We start from the raw sequence: 18826 nt of genomic DNA, 5'->3' as shown, positions 1-18826 counted from the left end.
GCAGCAAAAATATACTATTACTATTTTAGAAAAAAGTCCTCCACTTCACATATAAATTCTTAGATACTAACTATGTGGAGAAAAACAATCTAGATTACTTTATAAAAATAAATAAAAAGCTTTATTTTATAAAATATCTGTACATTTAAATTTATTAACAAAAAGATAGAGATTTTTGATAGAATTTAATGGAGATGCTCGGTTATGAAGAATATTATTTTACTAAAAATCATATAAATAGTTTAAAATATTTAATCTAATGTATTAGAATACATGATCGTTATTAGTTTGATAGTGTAAAATTATTTTATATTATTAATGCGTCATCCGTTTTCTCATATAAAAATAAATTATTGTAATAGAAAAAATATCAAATAGTAGTGAAATACCATATCATGCATTTTTAAAAATGATAAAAATAATCTCTAACACATTCTTAGATACTCATGATAAGTAGTTGGGTATCAATATCTTTAATAAAAATTAATTTATTTTTAAATAAAATAAATATAAAAGACATAAAATAACATACACTCACTCTCACTATTATAAATAACATTTTTTTTAAAATTAATTGAATAAATGATATATTTTATTATTAATATATATTAGATATATAAATTATTTATTAATTTTTTATTGCTTATAATAATGATCAAAAATATAGTATTGAATATTTAATTGTTTAATTGGATGGTTAAATCTAAAAGTACAGATCGCCAACAATCTTAGATATTTTCATCACTACAAAAACACAGTTCTTCGGAAAAAATGACAATAAATAGAGCTTTAAGTAAACCACCATCTAGAAAAATTCTATAAGTACCTAAAGTTTTCAAAACTATATTATTGGACTATAATAAAAATAATAGAAGAAGGTTATATATTAGAACTTAGATATCATATAAATGTTTTTTTAGTATATTATTATAAGTTGACACAGATATTTTTCATTTATTTAATAGAATTGATACCAGTTCCCAACCTATACTACCCAACCTATTCAAGTAGTTAATGTATGATAACTGAAAGTTAACCGATTTTTTGCTACTACATGTTGGGACCATGTCAGACATTCGATCGGTTCCAATTGAAAAATACACATCCACCAATAACCGAGGTGTTATATATATATATATATATATATATATATATATATATATATATATATATATATATATATATATATATAGGTTCATCGGTTGTTTGAGACTATAGGTTCATCGGATGGTGGATTTGTCGGTTTTGCAGTTTCGCGGTCATTTCTTTTCCGATTCTAATTACATATCAAATTTTAGATTTGATAAAATATTTATAGAAAAAAAACAAAAACATAATCCTAATACCAGACCGAACTATTAAATATTAAGATTTACATAATTAATATAATAAATTCATAAATTGTATATCGGTCAAATAATTGATGTATCTGATATATAATAATGATTATATATATTTATTTAATAAATTAACTTTTTTATTATTATTTATAATAGTGATCGATTGTATATTGACCAACTTACAAAACTATGTAACCAAACAAATTTGACTTGAAATTTAAGAAAAGATGAAGAGAAAATCATAACAAAAGTATAGATGTATCTAGAGCATGTGATATTCAAGAATCAATTTGCAATTACACTAAACTTTCTCCACCCTTCACCTATAGAAAAGCACATGGTGATAATAAAATGTAGAGATTGATAGAGAAATAAATTGAATTAGTAGAATATGAACATATGTGAGTGAGAAAAAAGATGGAAGAGAAAAATGATAAAGATCACAATGGATATGAGTAAAAATGCTACACTTAATGAAATGAGAACGGAATGAATTATAGAATGAGTCGATAATTAGTGTAGGTCGGGTTTAATAAAAATTGTAAAAATGGTATAGTAAAAAACAAGTTTTTACAATAATGTTAATTTTCAAAAATATCTCATGTTTTCGAAGATACATCTCTGAACGCACTCCAATACATACTTAAGTGAAACCATTCAGAGTGACGCCTTATTGTTTCGTTTATTTTATTTCGGAGATACATCTTCGAAAATTATCCGTAGTTACATTTCGGTAAGACATAAGCATCAATACCATATCCAAAACCAAGAAATTTTTCTAAAGATTCATAAAATACAATTAAGATTACATAGATGAGCTCAACATAAAATGCAACATTACACTTCAATATTCAAGTGAACACTTCAACATCTTAAGAATATCTCCGATCGATCTTGAAATCCTCGCTTCCAACTCGAGCAAAATTTTTGTTTCAAAACGGAAAAATGTATTCCACATAGCCCGTACATCCGATTGCGTCTTGAGCTCAAATTTGCTAAACTCAATCTTCCCTTTGTTGCCAATCGACGGTGAACGGTACTCTAGTTTTTTTAATCTTTCGGTTGTCTCTGTAAGGTATGAGATAATGGATTTCGTCTTTGATATCATTGAGGGAGGTGAAGTCTTTGAGCTTGAACGTGCACCCGGGAGTTCCGTTGGAGAAGGAGACATTTGCGACATACCAGACAATGTTTAGTGTCGACATTTGAGACATTTTCAGTTTGTGTGAAATATAACATAAAAACACCTTTATAGAATCCATAAATCAATATAAACCACTCAATGAATCATATGTTATTCCGGAGATATATTTCCGGAACCGCACTCTTTTATCTTGTTCTGGAGATGCATCTCCAGAACTTCTCTTGAACCAGTTTCATGACAGAGCCTAAAATATAACCAGTTTTTTCATATCCAAAAAACACAAATGTTGTTATAGGGGCAATGCAGAGGAAAAAGAAAAATCTTTACTGAAATTCTATCTTTTTTGCTTCCTATGATGTGACGAACCAAAAGGATGGAGATTTGAAATTAAAAAAATGGGCAGCGAATGAAAGGTTTTTATGGTGAAGGATTTGGTTGAAAACCAACTATGTCAACAATGGTGTGTGATCATGCAACTGGTTCTTTATCAGATATTTTCGGAGATGCATCCCCAGAAATATCTGACCGGCAAAGATGGCAGAAAATTTCCAAATGCCGCCCATAATTCCAGAGATGCATCTGCGAAATTTTTACTGAACTGATAAATAATTAATATTTTTCTTAAAATGTTCCAAAGATGTATCTCAGAAATAAAAATTACCCAACATATAGAATGCCTCTCAGAATGACCTTATTTGAGTGTGCAAGAGGTACGTTCGGAGATGCATCTCCGAAAACATGGAGCATTTTTGGAAATTCATGTGGTACATTAGAAACATCTAGAATGCATTAAGTAACTCCCAAAAATAACTAAAATGAACATTAGTTTCGGGTGGGTTTGAGTTTTTACGGTCCAATTTCTATCATTCGGTCCAATTTCTATCATTCGGCCAGACCCCAACAAAACCAAGTGAAACTAATTGGACTACCCACATAACTCGTCGATCCGTTTGAAACCACCCGCTTTCCTTTTTCTGAAGTTGGTTTTTCAGTTTCGGGTCGGGTGAGACTCGTTTGTCCAACCCTAATGGCAAATAAGTCGTTTGTCCAACCCTAATGGCAAATAAGTTGGCTAGATTATGACCGTTGTAGACATAAATAAAACAAGCCTTCATTATGAAACTACTATTTATCTATCCATAACTTAGTCCGTAGATCCTATTTCAACCGGCAAAAATCGATATTATTAGGTTGAATTTCATCTCCACTTTTATAACCCACTATTACAATAAAAAAAAAACAATAACTTACAATGGAATAATAAGACAGAAACCAATTTAATATACATGCTTAGCCATTTTGAAGAAACAATTAAATAATATCATTGACACATTGCAGTACCATAGCCATATGTGAATTGGAAGAGGGAGAAAAGAGTAGGAGCTAATTACAATTACAATGAGAATGATATTTCACTATCCTCTCCCTCTTTCACCCGTTGGAATAACACATATTAGTAAACATTTAATACACAATGATCTCGCAAAAGCAAGAAAGGGTGAAATCCAATCTGCATATAGAAAAGGGGAATCATGTTCTGTGACTCAACATTTAGATGCTCTGTGATGGTGATGGAACCTGATTCAAAACATCAAAATTGTTGACAGGTTTTGGTCTCCACTCGGTCCGAGCCCTCACAATCTCCGCACCATCTTCCAGCCGAAGCAAGTGTTTGCATTCGACAAATCCACTGTCTGCTAAATTTCCAATGTCAGCATCCGTTACATCTGTCAGAGACTCAAGTACACTGTTCCTCCCACATTCCTTCCTGTACTCCAAAGACACTGAATGCAGCTCATGACTCTCCAAAATTGGCTGTGGAGCACTCTCCAGAATCCATCCAATGTACTTCACATTATTAACATGCTGATTAACATCTAGATCATTCCATCTCGGACTTAAACCAGTACGAATATATTCAGCCGTATCATCAAGTTTCGTTAGTTTTCTGTTATCTTCATTCAGAACTGAAACAGAATTAACAAAATAAGGCTCTATCTCTTCTTTGGCTTCTTCGGGAATTTTAGAGAGCTTCCTTGTCAGCTTATTCATCATTACCCAAACACTGTAAAACATCAAAAACAAAAACCAACAGATCAGAAATCACATATTCAGAAAAACAGTTTAAACATGTCTAATGGTAACCACAGAAGAAAAGACAGAGAAAGTTTTTGAATTGACTTCTACCTGGTTGCTCTTGTCATGATTTCACCTGTTTTGATATCACGCACAAGCCAATCACGACGCATACCATTCTTTCCGGATGCAGAAACCCAAGTGTCTACTTGAACAACATCACCCCTAAAGAAAATACAGATTCACTCAACTTCAGACAAACAGATACAGAATATTATTCCTAGCATTACTAAGCAATTTGCAAAGTCCAAATAGCATAAGTTACTTTTTTTCAAAAGTGCACATGTTCACCTTTCTACCATAATAGTTGCTAGCCTAACTCAAGAAACCTACAAAACTTTTATAAAAGTAGGTAACAAATTGATAACTAACATCATATTATATTTCATATCCTGTTAACAGCCTAAAGGCAAAGTAAACCCCAAATCCTAAAATTTATAATGTATGAAGCTTATACTTATCAGATCTATTATCATCCCAGAAGAATTTAACATAATAAAATGGCCATCTTGTGTTACAAAAATCCCCACAAAAATAAATTACAAGGGTGAGTCCAGAGTTCAGACTAACCACATCGGGTAACGATCAACCACAACTTGCATTCGAGTTACAACCCATATCAGATTCTTTTTGCACATTTCTGGTGTAGAACCAAAACCATCACCAAGAAGCCCAATAGTCTTAACATGATTAAGTGCAGTTTCCTGTTATCATAACAAATATTTAAAATAAGTTTGCAATTGTATCAACATAAACAACACAATTAAAATCTCACTTGAACAGCATACATACCTGCAAATGATTCATTACCGTCTCTATAGACGCGGTTTTATCAGCCCCTATTTCATATGATCTAATTGGAAAGTTTTGGCGAAACACCAAACCATCCTGAACAATTTGTCCTATACCGAAAGGGTCAGCGAGCATATCAGGCCGTCTCGGCTTCCAATCAAGCTCGGTCCACTGCTTTTCCGCAGCAAGGAAAATGGTTGTAACGGCGGCAAGGAGCATGCTCCAATCAGGCAACTGATTGATGAATGTCCTTTGGCGATATTGTTGTGACGGTGAATCATTTTCAACCTTCGCAGCCGTAGTTGCAGCTAACACGGTTCCATTGGTTTTGGAAGGGGACGCATTCGCCTTAACGTTTATTCCATTAGAGGTTTGTTTGGATTTGAATCCTCCGAGGCTAACAGAATTACCGCCATTTTTGGAGGGTTTTCCAGCAATGTCAGATGATGATGAAGTAACAAGAAAAACCGATGATGCTGCAGCAGTTGCAACCATTTTTGAAATTTACACCTGCATGCAAAATATTGTCGATGTAGATCTGATTTAGAATCTAGAAAGAAAGGAAAATCAAATTTGCATGGAAATTCAAGCCAAGAAAATTAAAGAAGAATAAAACGCAGCGTTTGGTACCTTAAAGAAGGTGTAGAAAATGAAGGGGAAGAGAAGAGGCTTGTTGAATTGCGAATAAACGCAAAAACAGCCCTTTTCCCCGTCGTAACAACACTATCGGAATTTGAATCCAAAAATTGTGGATTTTGTTTCTGTTAGTAGTAATTTTTGAATGTTGAACGTATAAGAGAATAATAATAATAATAGTTTGTTTGTGTTAGAGGCAGCCAGCGATGTGAGTTGCACTGAATTGGCATCCAGCAGTGCTTCGTTATATACAATCCACATGGCTATCCCGCCCGCCTTGCTTTTTAAGCTCTTAATTCAACTTCTCTTTTCCTTTTATTTTCTACTTTTTCTTTTTTGCTAAATTATTATTGAATTTCCTTTTTTGTCCTCATAATTTTTTTCAATATTAAGTCAATACAAAATCATCAAACAACTAATTTTATTTGAGATATTATAAAAATATTCCTTCATAAAAATTAGTTTTGTTTTAAGATAAATTATTGTTTAATTTACTAGAAACTAGTTAATCCAAATTCTAAGAAACAAATTAGATAAGAGGATGAACACAATCTAAATTCTAAGAAACAAAGTAGATAAGAGGATGAAGACACCCTTGAGATGTGAAATTCTAGTTGGATGTCCTTCCACTAATTGTTGAATGAGAAAGTCCATAGTAAGACACATGTCCCACGAGACAACTATCTCAAAGAAGGTTAGAGTCTTTAGACCTTAAACCCTAACTATGAAGTTTAACAAAGAACTTAAACTCATGTTCACAATATTCAAAAAATTTAAATCTCATACTTATGACCACCACTGATTTTATAATATCTCATATCCTCTTAAATGCTTTATTTCTTGTCAGTTGAGACAAAATAAGTTCCTAAATACTCCAATTCTCGTCAGTTGGGACAAATTGAGTAATTAGTGAACTTAAATGAGATTAATTCTTACCCAGTTCACTTTATCCTTGCTAATTAGTAAGAGAAAAGACATTTTGGTAATATTGATAAATGATCATTATCCACAAGAGGACAAAACTCCATTTAAGATACTTTTTCTCCTCATACTCTCTCTTACCATTCATTATATCATTTGGTTAGTAAGAGAAGAGAAAGAAGAGAAGAAGAGAAGAGAAATGAGAGAAAGGAGAAAAACTTGGAAGAATATGATTAAGACTTGGATCAACAAGAACTTCATCTCAACTTTCATCATCATCTTCTTGATTTAAGGTGGGTTCATAGATAGTTCTAGCTTTTGGGGGAAACTTTCATGATCATGGGAATTGGGGTTCTTGACAAACTTGCTATGTGTGTGAAATTAATGTTGATACATAATATTCTTATTGCTTGCATGTTATTACTGTTCATCCATGACATTTGGTGTTGATTAAGTGTGACATGATGATGTATGGTTGCCTGTTTCTCTCCCTGTTTCGTTTTCCCACTAGTGTTGTTCGATCAACCTCGCTAGGAGAGGGAGTTTGCTCGTTAAGAGAGAGCTTGATTTTCGATGAAATGTTGTTCTGTCATGGTCCATAAGCGATGGGGATTACTCGCTAAGCGAGGGCTCGTTGGGAGCTCGCTCTGTCATCGTTAAGCGAGGTAAGGAATTTTGAGAAGTTAAGACATTTTGTTTGGTCTCGCTTGAACCTTGCTTGGGCTTGCTTGAAGCTAGTGCTGGAGCTCGCTAAGCGAGGGTTATGATATTTTGGAAAATTGTTTGTTTCTCCATTTCCACCATAAAATGAGATTTGTAACTCAGATCGATTCACAGTTAGATGTGTTGGAGAGTTAGTTCCATGCTCCACTGTTTGGTGAAGAAAAAACCATATGTGAATTCCAAATATTACATAATTGATGATGTTATACTATCATGTATGCTTTATGACTTATATTATGCCATATTTGTATTGAATAAAAGTAATTGATCCAATACTATTATGATGAGAGAGATTAAACCTAAGATCATAGCTAGGTGAATAATATCAACAAGATGACTAGGTTATGATTCATAACTTAGGTTGCGATACTCGAACATGATATGAACCTCAGTGGTACCCATGAACGAGTGATCGCTTAAGATGAATCGTTCAATCTACGAGAATGTCGGGTGGCAAGGATGGTGAATGATGTCTAGTTGCGAGATAATGGGTCTTGTATGGAAACATGTTGTGATAATAACATGATGATTGTGGTAAATAATCACGTATTCAGGAATAACCCATTTTTCGTGCTTATCCTGAATCTGACTCTTACGTAAAGTAGTGATAGAGATAGACGAACCATTGATTCATATCCTCAAAGTGGGTTAGAGTCCCATACAAGGAGTGAACCTTAAAATGGATTAGAGTCCCATACGAGGAGTGATCCTTAAAGTGGGTTTGAGTCCCATGGAGGACCAAAATTTCATAGTGGAAAAGACGAATCATTTGAGATGAATATCGTGACCTGTGTCTTGACCCATGGAAGAGGTACTTGCCCGAGAAAGTATTCTGATTATTATAGGAAGTTTGTGACCTAAGATATAGGTTCTTGCCGGGGAAAGAAGTGATAGACTTAGATCTAGAGGGGGGGGGGGGGGTGAATAGATCATTAGTTAAAAAAAGTTTAACAAAAAACTGTTTTAAAAAGTTTATGACAAGCGGAAGTAACCCGAATCGAATCTTCTAACCAAACCTCTATCGAAAAGCTCGGATATGCGTTAATTCTATCAATGTATGATAATGAACACAAATTGATAAAAGACTTTTAACCACTACCAATTGAATTCTAAGCTACATGGATATACTATTTCCAATGATTAAACACAAAAAAATCTATTATGACTAATTATCGAACACCTTGTGTGCAATCAAATTTATTTGGAAATTTATATGGTTTTATTGATCTTATAGTCCAATCACAATCTAAATGATTATGATCAACTCAACAAATCCTTTTTCAAAAGGTAATCAAAAATATCATCTAAATGCATTGATCACATGATTGATGAATTCAACAATTTGCAAACGGAAATAAAAGAGATAAAGAGAGAGAAAAAATACATAAGGACTTGTTGAGGAAGTTCCTTAATCGACCTCTCTATGGGTACATCTTCCCTTAATTAGAACTCGAATTGAGATAATGAAATTAACCTTACTTTGCAAAAGCATGTATGCAAGAGAGATGTATCAATCCAACCCTACACACCCTAAGTTTGATGTTGATTCTAACATCTTCTCTTCCCTTGATCAAAGCTAGACCAAGTAACCCAATAATGTCGATTTGATTCACCTTCTCACACTACTTATTTGCAAGAAACCCCTTGTTCTTTAAATCTTTCACTCAATCGAATCCAAATTATTGTAACCCAAGATTTACCAATATGATCCACTGTCTCACACTACTCCCTTGCAAGAACCTTCAGTTCTTTAAAGCCTTCACTCAATCGGATCCAAATTGCATAATCTTGTCCAAAAAATTTAAATCTAAAATGGTCTTGATGGAAAACCCCACCTTGGTTTTCTTATTTGAAACCCTTAAAGATCTCAACCTAATTTACAATTCAATCAACCTACATTGGACGTTATCAACCCTAATTTTGGATGACACACAACCAAAGAATAATTATGTGTAGTTTATTTGTGTGTATGCATAGAATGAGATTGAAGATGATGAGAACTCTTTGAAATCCCGGTTTCATGTAGGTTTACTCTAGAACCTTGCTCCAGAAGCTTCCTAGAAATGATGCTTGCATGAAGTATATATACGTATGCAAGTACGAAGCAAAAGGAATGTAAAAGGAATTGAAAACAATGCAAATTTTCAAGATTTTTAATATATGTGTGTTGACCTATGTAAGTCATGTGTCGTCACAAATGATGCATGTGTCGACCTGTATAGGCTATGCGTTGACTTGTATAGGTCATATGTCGGGCTGTAGAGGCGACACATCAAACTGAGCCTATAAGCTTTAAAAATGCAGTACGTGAGCCGACCTGAAAACGAATGTGTCGACCTGTAGAGAAACTTTATTTGTATGTGTCGACCTATATAGTGTATCCGTCGACACATAGCTGTTTTTCAAATGAAAATCAGTTCTTGATGCATGAAATCTTTTCTTTGATGCATGGACCTTTTATAAACCTTTTACAATATGTTGTTATGCTTCCTAAAGCTAAAACGCATAACTAGACTCAGGGGATACCGTCCAATATACATAAACGCTAAAGTATCTTAGGTTTTACATCATACAAAATACATATAATGGTAAATTGCATTCACATACTCCCCATTATTGATGATGAAAAAACTTGAGATGGTGCGTTTCGTGTCTTCATGAAGACTCCCCCTGAATGTATGCATCATAGCTTTATAGCTGCATATGTTTCTCTCCATTTAAAAACATCAAAAAGAGACAAAGAAAGTTATTAATTGTTAAACGATGTGACTAGATCTAGAGGGGGGGGGGGGGGGGGGGAGGGGGTGAATAGATCCCAAGTTAAAAATTTATCCAAAAATTTGACTTTGAAAAATTTATGGCGCGGAAGCAAGTTTCAAATATTTCCCAGATCAAAAGTCGTCTAACTAAACCTACTATTGAATAGCCCAGATATGCATAAAAATGTCAATGTTATAATAATAATCCATAAGCCAATCAACAATAATTAAGCAACCCTAGTTGAATACTCCATAATAGTAAAATTCTCTCTCCAATGATATATACATACAAAAAACTAAGTCAAACAATTTGTCGAACACTTAGTATGCGAAGAACAAAGTTTGGAATTTTATATGGTGTTTGTTGTTCTAAGAGATCTAATCACAACCAAATGGTTAGTGATCAATACAACAAACACAAAATTTAAAATATAATCAAAATTATGATTCAAACTATGTTGATCCCAGGATCAAAGCATTCGATAATTTGCAAATTGAAAAATAAAAGATATATATATATATATATATATATATATATATATATATATATATATATATATATATATATATATATATATATATATATATATATATATATATATATATATATATATATATATATATATATATATATAGAGAGAGAGAGAGAGAGAGAGAGAGAGAGAGAGAGAGTACACAAGAATTTGTTTAGGCAATTCCCCAATCAACCTCGCTATGGGTACGTCTGCCCTCAATTCGAATTTGAATTGAGATATTATTATAATCAATATTACTTTACAAATGCATGTATACAAGAGATGAGAGATCAAATACCACATACCCTAAGTTTGTTCTTGACTCTAGCACCTCCAAAAACCTCGATCAAAGATTGATCAAGACACCAACAATGTCGTTTCAATTCACCTGTTGTTGCTACTTCCTTGCACGACCTACTTGTCTCAAGGCTTTCACCCGACTGAATTAATCCCAAGCGCACACTTGTTGAACCCAATATTTGTCAACACGATCCACCGTTTTAGGCTACTCCCTTGAGTGACACACCTAGTCCCAATGCTTTCACTCGATCAGATCCAAATTGCACAATCTTGTCCAAAATCTTCAAACGCTAAAGATCTTGAAGGAAACCCCCACCTCAGTTTTCTTATTTAAATCCCTCAAATATCTCAACCCGATATTTTTGATATAATAAATCTAATTGGATGTTATCAATCCTAATCTAGATGGCACCCAATCAAAAAATGATTATGTGTAGTTTGATTGTGTGTATGCATAGATTGAATTGAAGATCATGAGATGCTTTAAAATACTGGATTCATGTAGGTTTGAATCACTCTAGAAACCTTACTATAGAATGATGCATGTATGAGTATATATATGCATGGGTAAATGGAACACACAAGGAATACAAGACACTTTGAGAAAACAATGAAAATATGCAAACATGAGTCGTATAGGTTAGCATGTTAAAGTCATGTGTCAACCTGTATGAGCATGTGCTGACCTATTCAAAGCAATGTGTCGGCCTGTCATGGTCATGTGCCTCCTATGTGTCAGCCTGTTGAGTCGACACATAAAACAGTAGCTGCAGGCTTTAATACTGCAGCGTACGTGCCAACCTATGGCATGGATGTGTCGACCTATAGCTTGGAAACTTTCACTATAGGTCGACCTGTCTTGGAATGTGCCAACCTGACCTGCAATTTTTCATGAAACTTGATTTTTCACGCATGTTTAATGCATGAGATCTTTTCAAAGAAGTTTCCAAAGACTTGTATGCTTCCTAATGCTAAAATGCGTATAAATAATAGGAGGATATCGTATAATATACATAAACGCTAAAGAACCCTAGTTTTGACACTATACAAAACTCTCATAACATAACTTATCGAAAGATGCACTCAGATTAGCCGTATCACGTAGATATAATATATCACATATAAAATATACCATACAGAGGTGTTTGCAAAGATAAGAACGTGCACTCACATACATGAAAATAGACAATAGAAATTAACCTAACATAAATAAAATAGTAATATAACAACATTACACAATTGTCATCCAAGGCAATACGCATAGTAAAATCATTGTCTCATATTCAACCAAATAGTAACATTATCAAGAAATAACTAACAACAAAACAAACCAACAAAAAAATAATGCGTGATGACTCAAAGTATGATTCAAAGAAATGTTCCATAAGACATGAGACTCAAAGACACAACAACATAATATTTCATCATCCTCCACAGACCCTAGGCATTGGTCTCACTCCCCTATGCCATCCTTGTCCATCATTACCATAATTATGATCCAAAAAGTCACACATTTCTCGATAAATTTGAGCATAATGATAATGATTTTTATTTTGGGCCGAGATCATATGGTTAATCCTAGAAATCGTAGCTGCATGATTTACATCCGTCTCATTTCGCATACACACAAGACTTTATGTTACATAGGGAGCAAAGGCTTCAAAATTTTCATTTTGTGGAGTCATGTGCTCTTGTAATAGACGAAATCTCTCCACTTGAGCAGCCTCAAAGGCATCTCGCCTCATACAATCTTCCTCATAACGCTCATCTTGCTTAAGTTGCATGTTTTGTAGCATAGTCATGATGAAAGACGAATCATCAAATCCTGCACCACAAGTATTACCATGAGCATTCTCATGAGTAACATCTGGCATAAAATTATCACCCTTATGAACATAATGAGAGGTACCAATTGGTTGATCATCAACCGTATGTGTCTCAGCAGAATCATCACCAAACTATGCAATATCATCAAAACTATATATCTTCCTACCATTCTTACTCATACGAAAGTAGTACACATGATGGTTTACATCCCAAAAGTAACCCATGTTGGTTAGGGTATGTTGAGAGAACTCCTGAGCCTTACCCAGAGACTTATGCTAAAGATTTGACATCCCAATGTTGAAATACTTCAAGATCTTGGAAATCATGGAGTCGTAGCAGAATGAAGTCCCTTTGTTGCAGTCTTTAATGGAGAATATTCAAGAGACAAAGTAATTTTCCTAATTAATTCTAATCTTGTTCAAAAGAATATAGACCAGATAAATTTCAGCACCGTCTATTCTTGAGAACCCGTCATTATTTAGGCGTAAGACATGAGAAACCAGCCACAACAAAATCCTAGGAACTATCTTCAATTGACATGTTGTAATAGGATCATAGAAATCATCAGAATGAGGAGCCTTAAGTAACTGATTCAGATGTATGCTCCACTTAAAATGTTGATGAAGGTTGTCATCCGTCACCAACCATTCAACATCAACATCATCATCAACATCAACAATAGTAATACCAAATAAAGACTTACAAAGATCATTAGTAAACTCATAAACAATGTTACCTATGATAAACTTGAAGGATGTACCTCTCATATCATGCAACCCATTGTATAACACACAAATGATGTCTTTATTATAGTCGTGTGCAAGCTTCAGAAATTAATCAATGTGTTGATCCATAATAAGACTAACAACATCTGGAATATCCAAACAACCATCCACAATAGGCTTCCATACATATTGCTTCACAACAAGCCGGTGTTGATGTTTTTGCTCAAGTGCTTCAACACACCTAGTTGAAACCAATAAAAATAGAGTTTCCGGAACTGTAGAAGATGTAGTTATCTTACCCCTACCTTTAGAAAAACCCTTTCTTTTTGAAAGCTTAGGTGTCATAGAGAATTGTTCTAACAAAGTTCGCACACCAAGTGTTCGATGAAATGTGTGAACGATAAGTCAAAATGTTTGAGAGATAAATGATTATCCATAAAATCAAATCAGATAAAAAAAACAAACACAAAAACACACAAAGATGTGAATAAAAACAAAAAATGAGTGCAAATTTGGATTTTTGGAGAATTTGGATGAATGGGGGTTTTAGAAGATGAAATGAGGATAACGAGTGAGAATGCTTAATGGTTTGATGGAGATTTGAATGTGGATGATATGTGGTGAATGTAATTAGAGTTAATGACAATTTTAAATGTTTTCAAGATTCAAGATGAAATGAATAGTGTTGGAGATTTGGTGCATGTCTGAGAGGAAAAGAGAAATGAAGTGAAATGACCCAAAAATGACTTATGAGTCGACCTCTTGGAAGCATGTGCCGACCTGAAAAGGTCACGAGTCGATACATACTGAAACAAGTTTAAAAAACTCTGAAAAATTAATTTTATGAGCCGATCTATGTAAACATGAGTTGGCACACACTGAACCAAATTTGAAAAATTCAGAAAATTATAATCATGTGCCGACCTATACGAAATATGAGTCGACACGAGGTCTAAAAATTGAAAAATTTGACATATATGATTTTGGATTGACTTTAGAGGACTCAACTTGATACATGCATAACTATTTTATGAGAGACAGATGCAAATGATTATTTTTCATGATTTGCTAGCCAATAACATGAAAACACATAAATGTGAGCATGAAATATCAAAATATATAGAATGGATGTGAGATATTTAGAATGAGGCCACTATAAACATGTTAAATGAAACACACAATGGTTATCACTATATATTTTGGTAAATTAACACTCATAACATGTATCATACATACAAATGACAAAGGAGGAACTTACAAAGAAAAAGTTGAAACAATATTACCTCACTGTACGAATGACGGAGGATGAACTTGCGTTCCACAAGGAACTCTCAAACAAAATTTGGAATAAATGAAAAATGTGTCACAAACTCTTTTGAAATCAAGCATCCTTACCATTTTTCTCTTTGAAAAATTACCCAAAAGTTTGATTAATAATGTATCCAAGAAGATTATCGACTTGATGATCATCCTCTATGGTTGGATTTTCATTCTTGTTTAAACCATGATGGTTATCTTGCTCTTCCTCCTCAGGTTTCATCAACTTAGGTTGATCAATCCCTTATCCAATGTACTTGAGTATGTCTTATTGAAGATAAACCTACATCACGAAATAAATACCTTTTCCTACATTTCTCAGATAGGAAACATTAATAATAATTAACACACTTTTATCAATTAAAATAAACACTAGATGTTGACCTCCTTGGTAACAGAACCCTTCTTCCTTGCCACAAAGTCAAATAAATAAGGAGATGTCACCCGTATTATGCCTTGTGCATCCACAAACGAGGTCCTATACTTTCTTCATAGAGCCAAGACATTATCCTGCAAGATCAAGTAAAAGTGCTAGGTACCCAATCTTTATTGGGTCCATGAGGATTAGTGAAAATTTGGTTGCATTTGGGCAACCATTTTTAAGCACCTTTAGGAACAAAGAGTCTCATAAACTTGCATTTTTCAATAGTTTGACCTTTCTTGCAATAATAATGACAATATAAGTTGTGAGAATATATGACTTTTCTATTTGAACCCTTTTCAAAAAAGCTATACCTTCTATACGGATTATGATAAGGCATATTATATTTGAAGTATCAATAGCAAAAGTGACATTTGGTTTTAAAGCCTTATCCAATTTATCTTGAAGAGTATTTACCTCTTTTTTCCAAACGTGACAAGTTTCACAACCAAACCATGAAGGTTTCTTATCCTCATTTTTATCTTTTAGAATATCTACCACAAATTTCTTAAGAGCTTCCATATTCTTTTCGTTTTCCAAAACTTTAGCTTCTAAATGTGAAAAGACTCTTTTGTTTGAAGATAACTTTTTAAAAGAGTCTATGGATTGTCTATGTAGGTATTCAAAAGCTTTTTGTAATTGAGAATAAGATAATTCATGAGTAGATTCAAGCTTAGAATGACTTACAATATTCTTCTAATTTTTGTTTGCCATGTAAAAAATCTTGGCCGATTCAACACTTAAACTTGAGATTTCATCACTTAAAGAATAACTTTCTCTCTCCCAAGCAACATAGGCTTTTCTAGACTTGCTAGATTTCTTGTGATGGCCTTTCTCTTTGTCTTTCTTGATCATAGGATGCTCCGACCTATAATGACCTGCTTTTCCATAATTGTAGCATGAACTTATATGTTTACCCTTCTTATTCTCATCTTCCTTTGAGGAGTTATATATCCTAATAGATTTACTTTGGTTCTTGTCGGAGTTCTTAACTCCATGTTTCCACGTGTATCTATTATACCTTATGATGAATAACCATATATCTTCTTCATCAGAATTCTTGCCATCTCTTGTTTCACAATCACTTTGCTCATTGTTTGAGGAATTTGAGCTTAAAGTCTTTAGAGCAATATACTTCTTCTCTACTTTATTATCTTTACCTTTCTCCTTCTTTACCTTCTCCTCATGCTCTTTTTCATATTTTCCAAGCAAGTGAGTTCTTGCTCATGTTCTTCTAGTTTTCCAAACAAAGTTGTGATATCAAGTGTTTTAAGATCATTCATCTCTTTGATTGTGGTGACCTTAGGTTGCCATTCCCTATTAAGACACCTCAAAACTTTAGTAGTAGCAATATCATTGGAAATAGGCTTACCTGGAGCATTCAATCGATTTATAAGATGTGAAAACCTCTTTTGCATGTCGGCAATGGTTTCACCATGCTTCATGCAAAATAGGTCAAACTCTTGATTCAAGGTATTGATCCTAGCTTGTTTGACCTCATTAGTTCCCTCACAAGCAACTTCAAATGTGTCCCACATAGCCTTGACAATTTCACAATGGAAAACACGATAATACTCATCAACACCGAGTGCAGATATGAGAATATTTAATGCCTTCCAATCATGTGACCACAATTTCTTATCATTATCATTCCATTGATCTTTCGATTTTGGTACAACAATGCCCTCACCATTGGTCATTGTAATTTTATTAGGACAATTTATGATGACATCGCATACACCCTTATCAACCGAGTTGATATAGATATGTATACAAGCTTTCCAATAGCCATAATTTTCGCCGGTAAAAACTGGTGCTCAATTGTACGACCCATTCGGTTTGGTAGCCATTTTATAATAAGCAAATATTAAGAACGGAATCAATCGAAGCTCGTGATACCACTTATTAGACGATAGAATTCTATCTTGATTTGGGGGGGGGGGGGGGGGGGGGGGGGGAATAGATAACTAGTTAATTTTTTAACAAAAATCTGTTTTGAAAAGTTTATGGCAAACATAAGTAACCCGGATCGAATCGTCTAACCGAACCTCTATCGAAAAGATCAGATATGCGTTAATGCTATCAATGTATGATAATGAACCCAAATTGATTGAAGGCTTTTAATATCTACTAATTGAATGCTAAGCTACAAAGATAGACTATTTCCAATGATCAAACAAAAAAATCAATTCATACAAATTATCGAACACCTTATGTGCAATCAATTTTTTTTTGAAAATTTATATGGTTTTATTGATCTTAAAATCCAATAACAATCTAAAGGATTGAGATAAACTCAAAAAAGCCTCTTTAAAAAGGTAATCAAAAATATTATCCAAAACTATTGATCACACGATCAATGAATCCAACAATTTGCAAACAAAAAATAAAAGAGATAGAGAGGGAGAAAGAGTACACAAGGATTTATTTAGGCCGTTCCCCAATCGACCTCGCTATGGGTATGCTTGCTCTCAATTCAAACTTGAATTGAGATAATGAAATTAACCTTACTTTGCAAAAGTATTTATACAAGAGAGATGTATCAATCCAACCTTACAAACCCTAAATCTTATGTTGATTCTAACACCTTCTCTTCCCTTGATCCAAACTTGATGAAGTAACCAACAATGATGATTTGATTCACCGTCTTGTGCTACTTATTTTCGAGAAACCCCTTATTCTCCAAAGCTTTCACTCGGTCGAATCCAAACCGTGAATTGTTTTAACCCAAGATTTTCCAATATGATCCACCGTCTTACGCTACTCATTCGCAAGAACCTTTCGCTCTTCAAAGTATTCACTCGATCAGATCTAAATTGCATAATATTGTCCAAAACCTTCAAATCCCAAATTTATCTTGAAGGAAAACCCCTAGCTTGATTTTATTATTTGAAACCCCCAATGATCTCAACCCAATTTACAGTTCAATCAACCTAAATTGGACGTTATCAACCCTAATTCTAGATGACACCCAAACAAAGAATGATTATGTGTAGTTTGTTTATGTGTATGCATAGAATGAGGTTGAAGATGATGAGAACTATTTGAAATCCCGATTTCGTGTAAGTTTACTCTAGAACCTTGCTTTAGAATCTTACTAGAAATGATGCTTGCATGAAGTATATACATGTATGCAAGTATGAAGCAAAAGGAATGAAAAATGAATGGAAAACAATGCAAAATTTTAAGATTTTTAATGTATGTGTCGACCTATGTAAGTCATGTGTCGGCACATACGATGCATGTGTCGACCTGTATGGACTATGCGTT

The 18826-nt window shown here is 33.6% G+C and overlaps 1 protein-coding gene across 1 annotated transcript; it reads right to left on the bottom strand.

The window, feature by feature from the left end:
* Positions 1-3745: 3745 nt before the first annotated feature.
* Positions 3746-6308, bottom strand: LOC127093886 (palmitoyl-acyl carrier protein thioesterase, chloroplastic). Its single transcript, XM_051032799.1, has 5 exons — positions 6043-6308; positions 5413-5922; positions 5191-5324; positions 4672-4785; positions 3746-4549 (listed from the first exon to the last, which is right to left on the bottom strand). The coding sequence occupies exons 2-5, from the start codon at positions 5905-5907 to the stop codon at positions 4036-4038; spliced, it is 1257 nt and encodes a 418-aa protein (XP_050888756.1). The 5' UTR covers positions 5908-5922; positions 6043-6308; the 3' UTR covers positions 3746-4035.
* Between the last annotated feature and the right edge of the window lie 12518 nt (positions 6309-18826).

Source organism: Lathyrus oleraceus, chromosome 1 (genome assembly GCF_024323335.1).
Source record: "Lathyrus oleraceus cultivar Zhongwan6 chromosome 1, CAAS_Psat_ZW6_1.0, whole genome shotgun sequence".
Lineage (NCBI taxonomy): Eukaryota > Viridiplantae > Streptophyta > Magnoliopsida > Fabales > Fabaceae > Lathyrus > Lathyrus oleraceus.
This window is presented reverse-complemented; position numbering and strand designations above follow the sequence as displayed.

Excerpts from the sequence above, each read along its gene's own strand:
- LOC127093886 (XM_051032799.1), bottom strand. The coding sequence starts at position 5,907 with ATGGTTGCAACTGCTGCAGCATCATCGGTTTTTCTTGTTACTTCATCA. Across the intron at positions 4,786-5,190 it reads GTTGATCGTTACCCGATGTG|GGGTGATGTTGTTCAAGTAG; the intron begins GTTAGTCTGAAC and ends TATTTTCTTTAG. Across the intron at positions 4,550-4,671 it reads ATCATGACAAGAGCAACCAG|TGTTTGGGTAATGATGAATA; the intron begins GTAGAAGTCAAT and ends GATGTTTTACAG.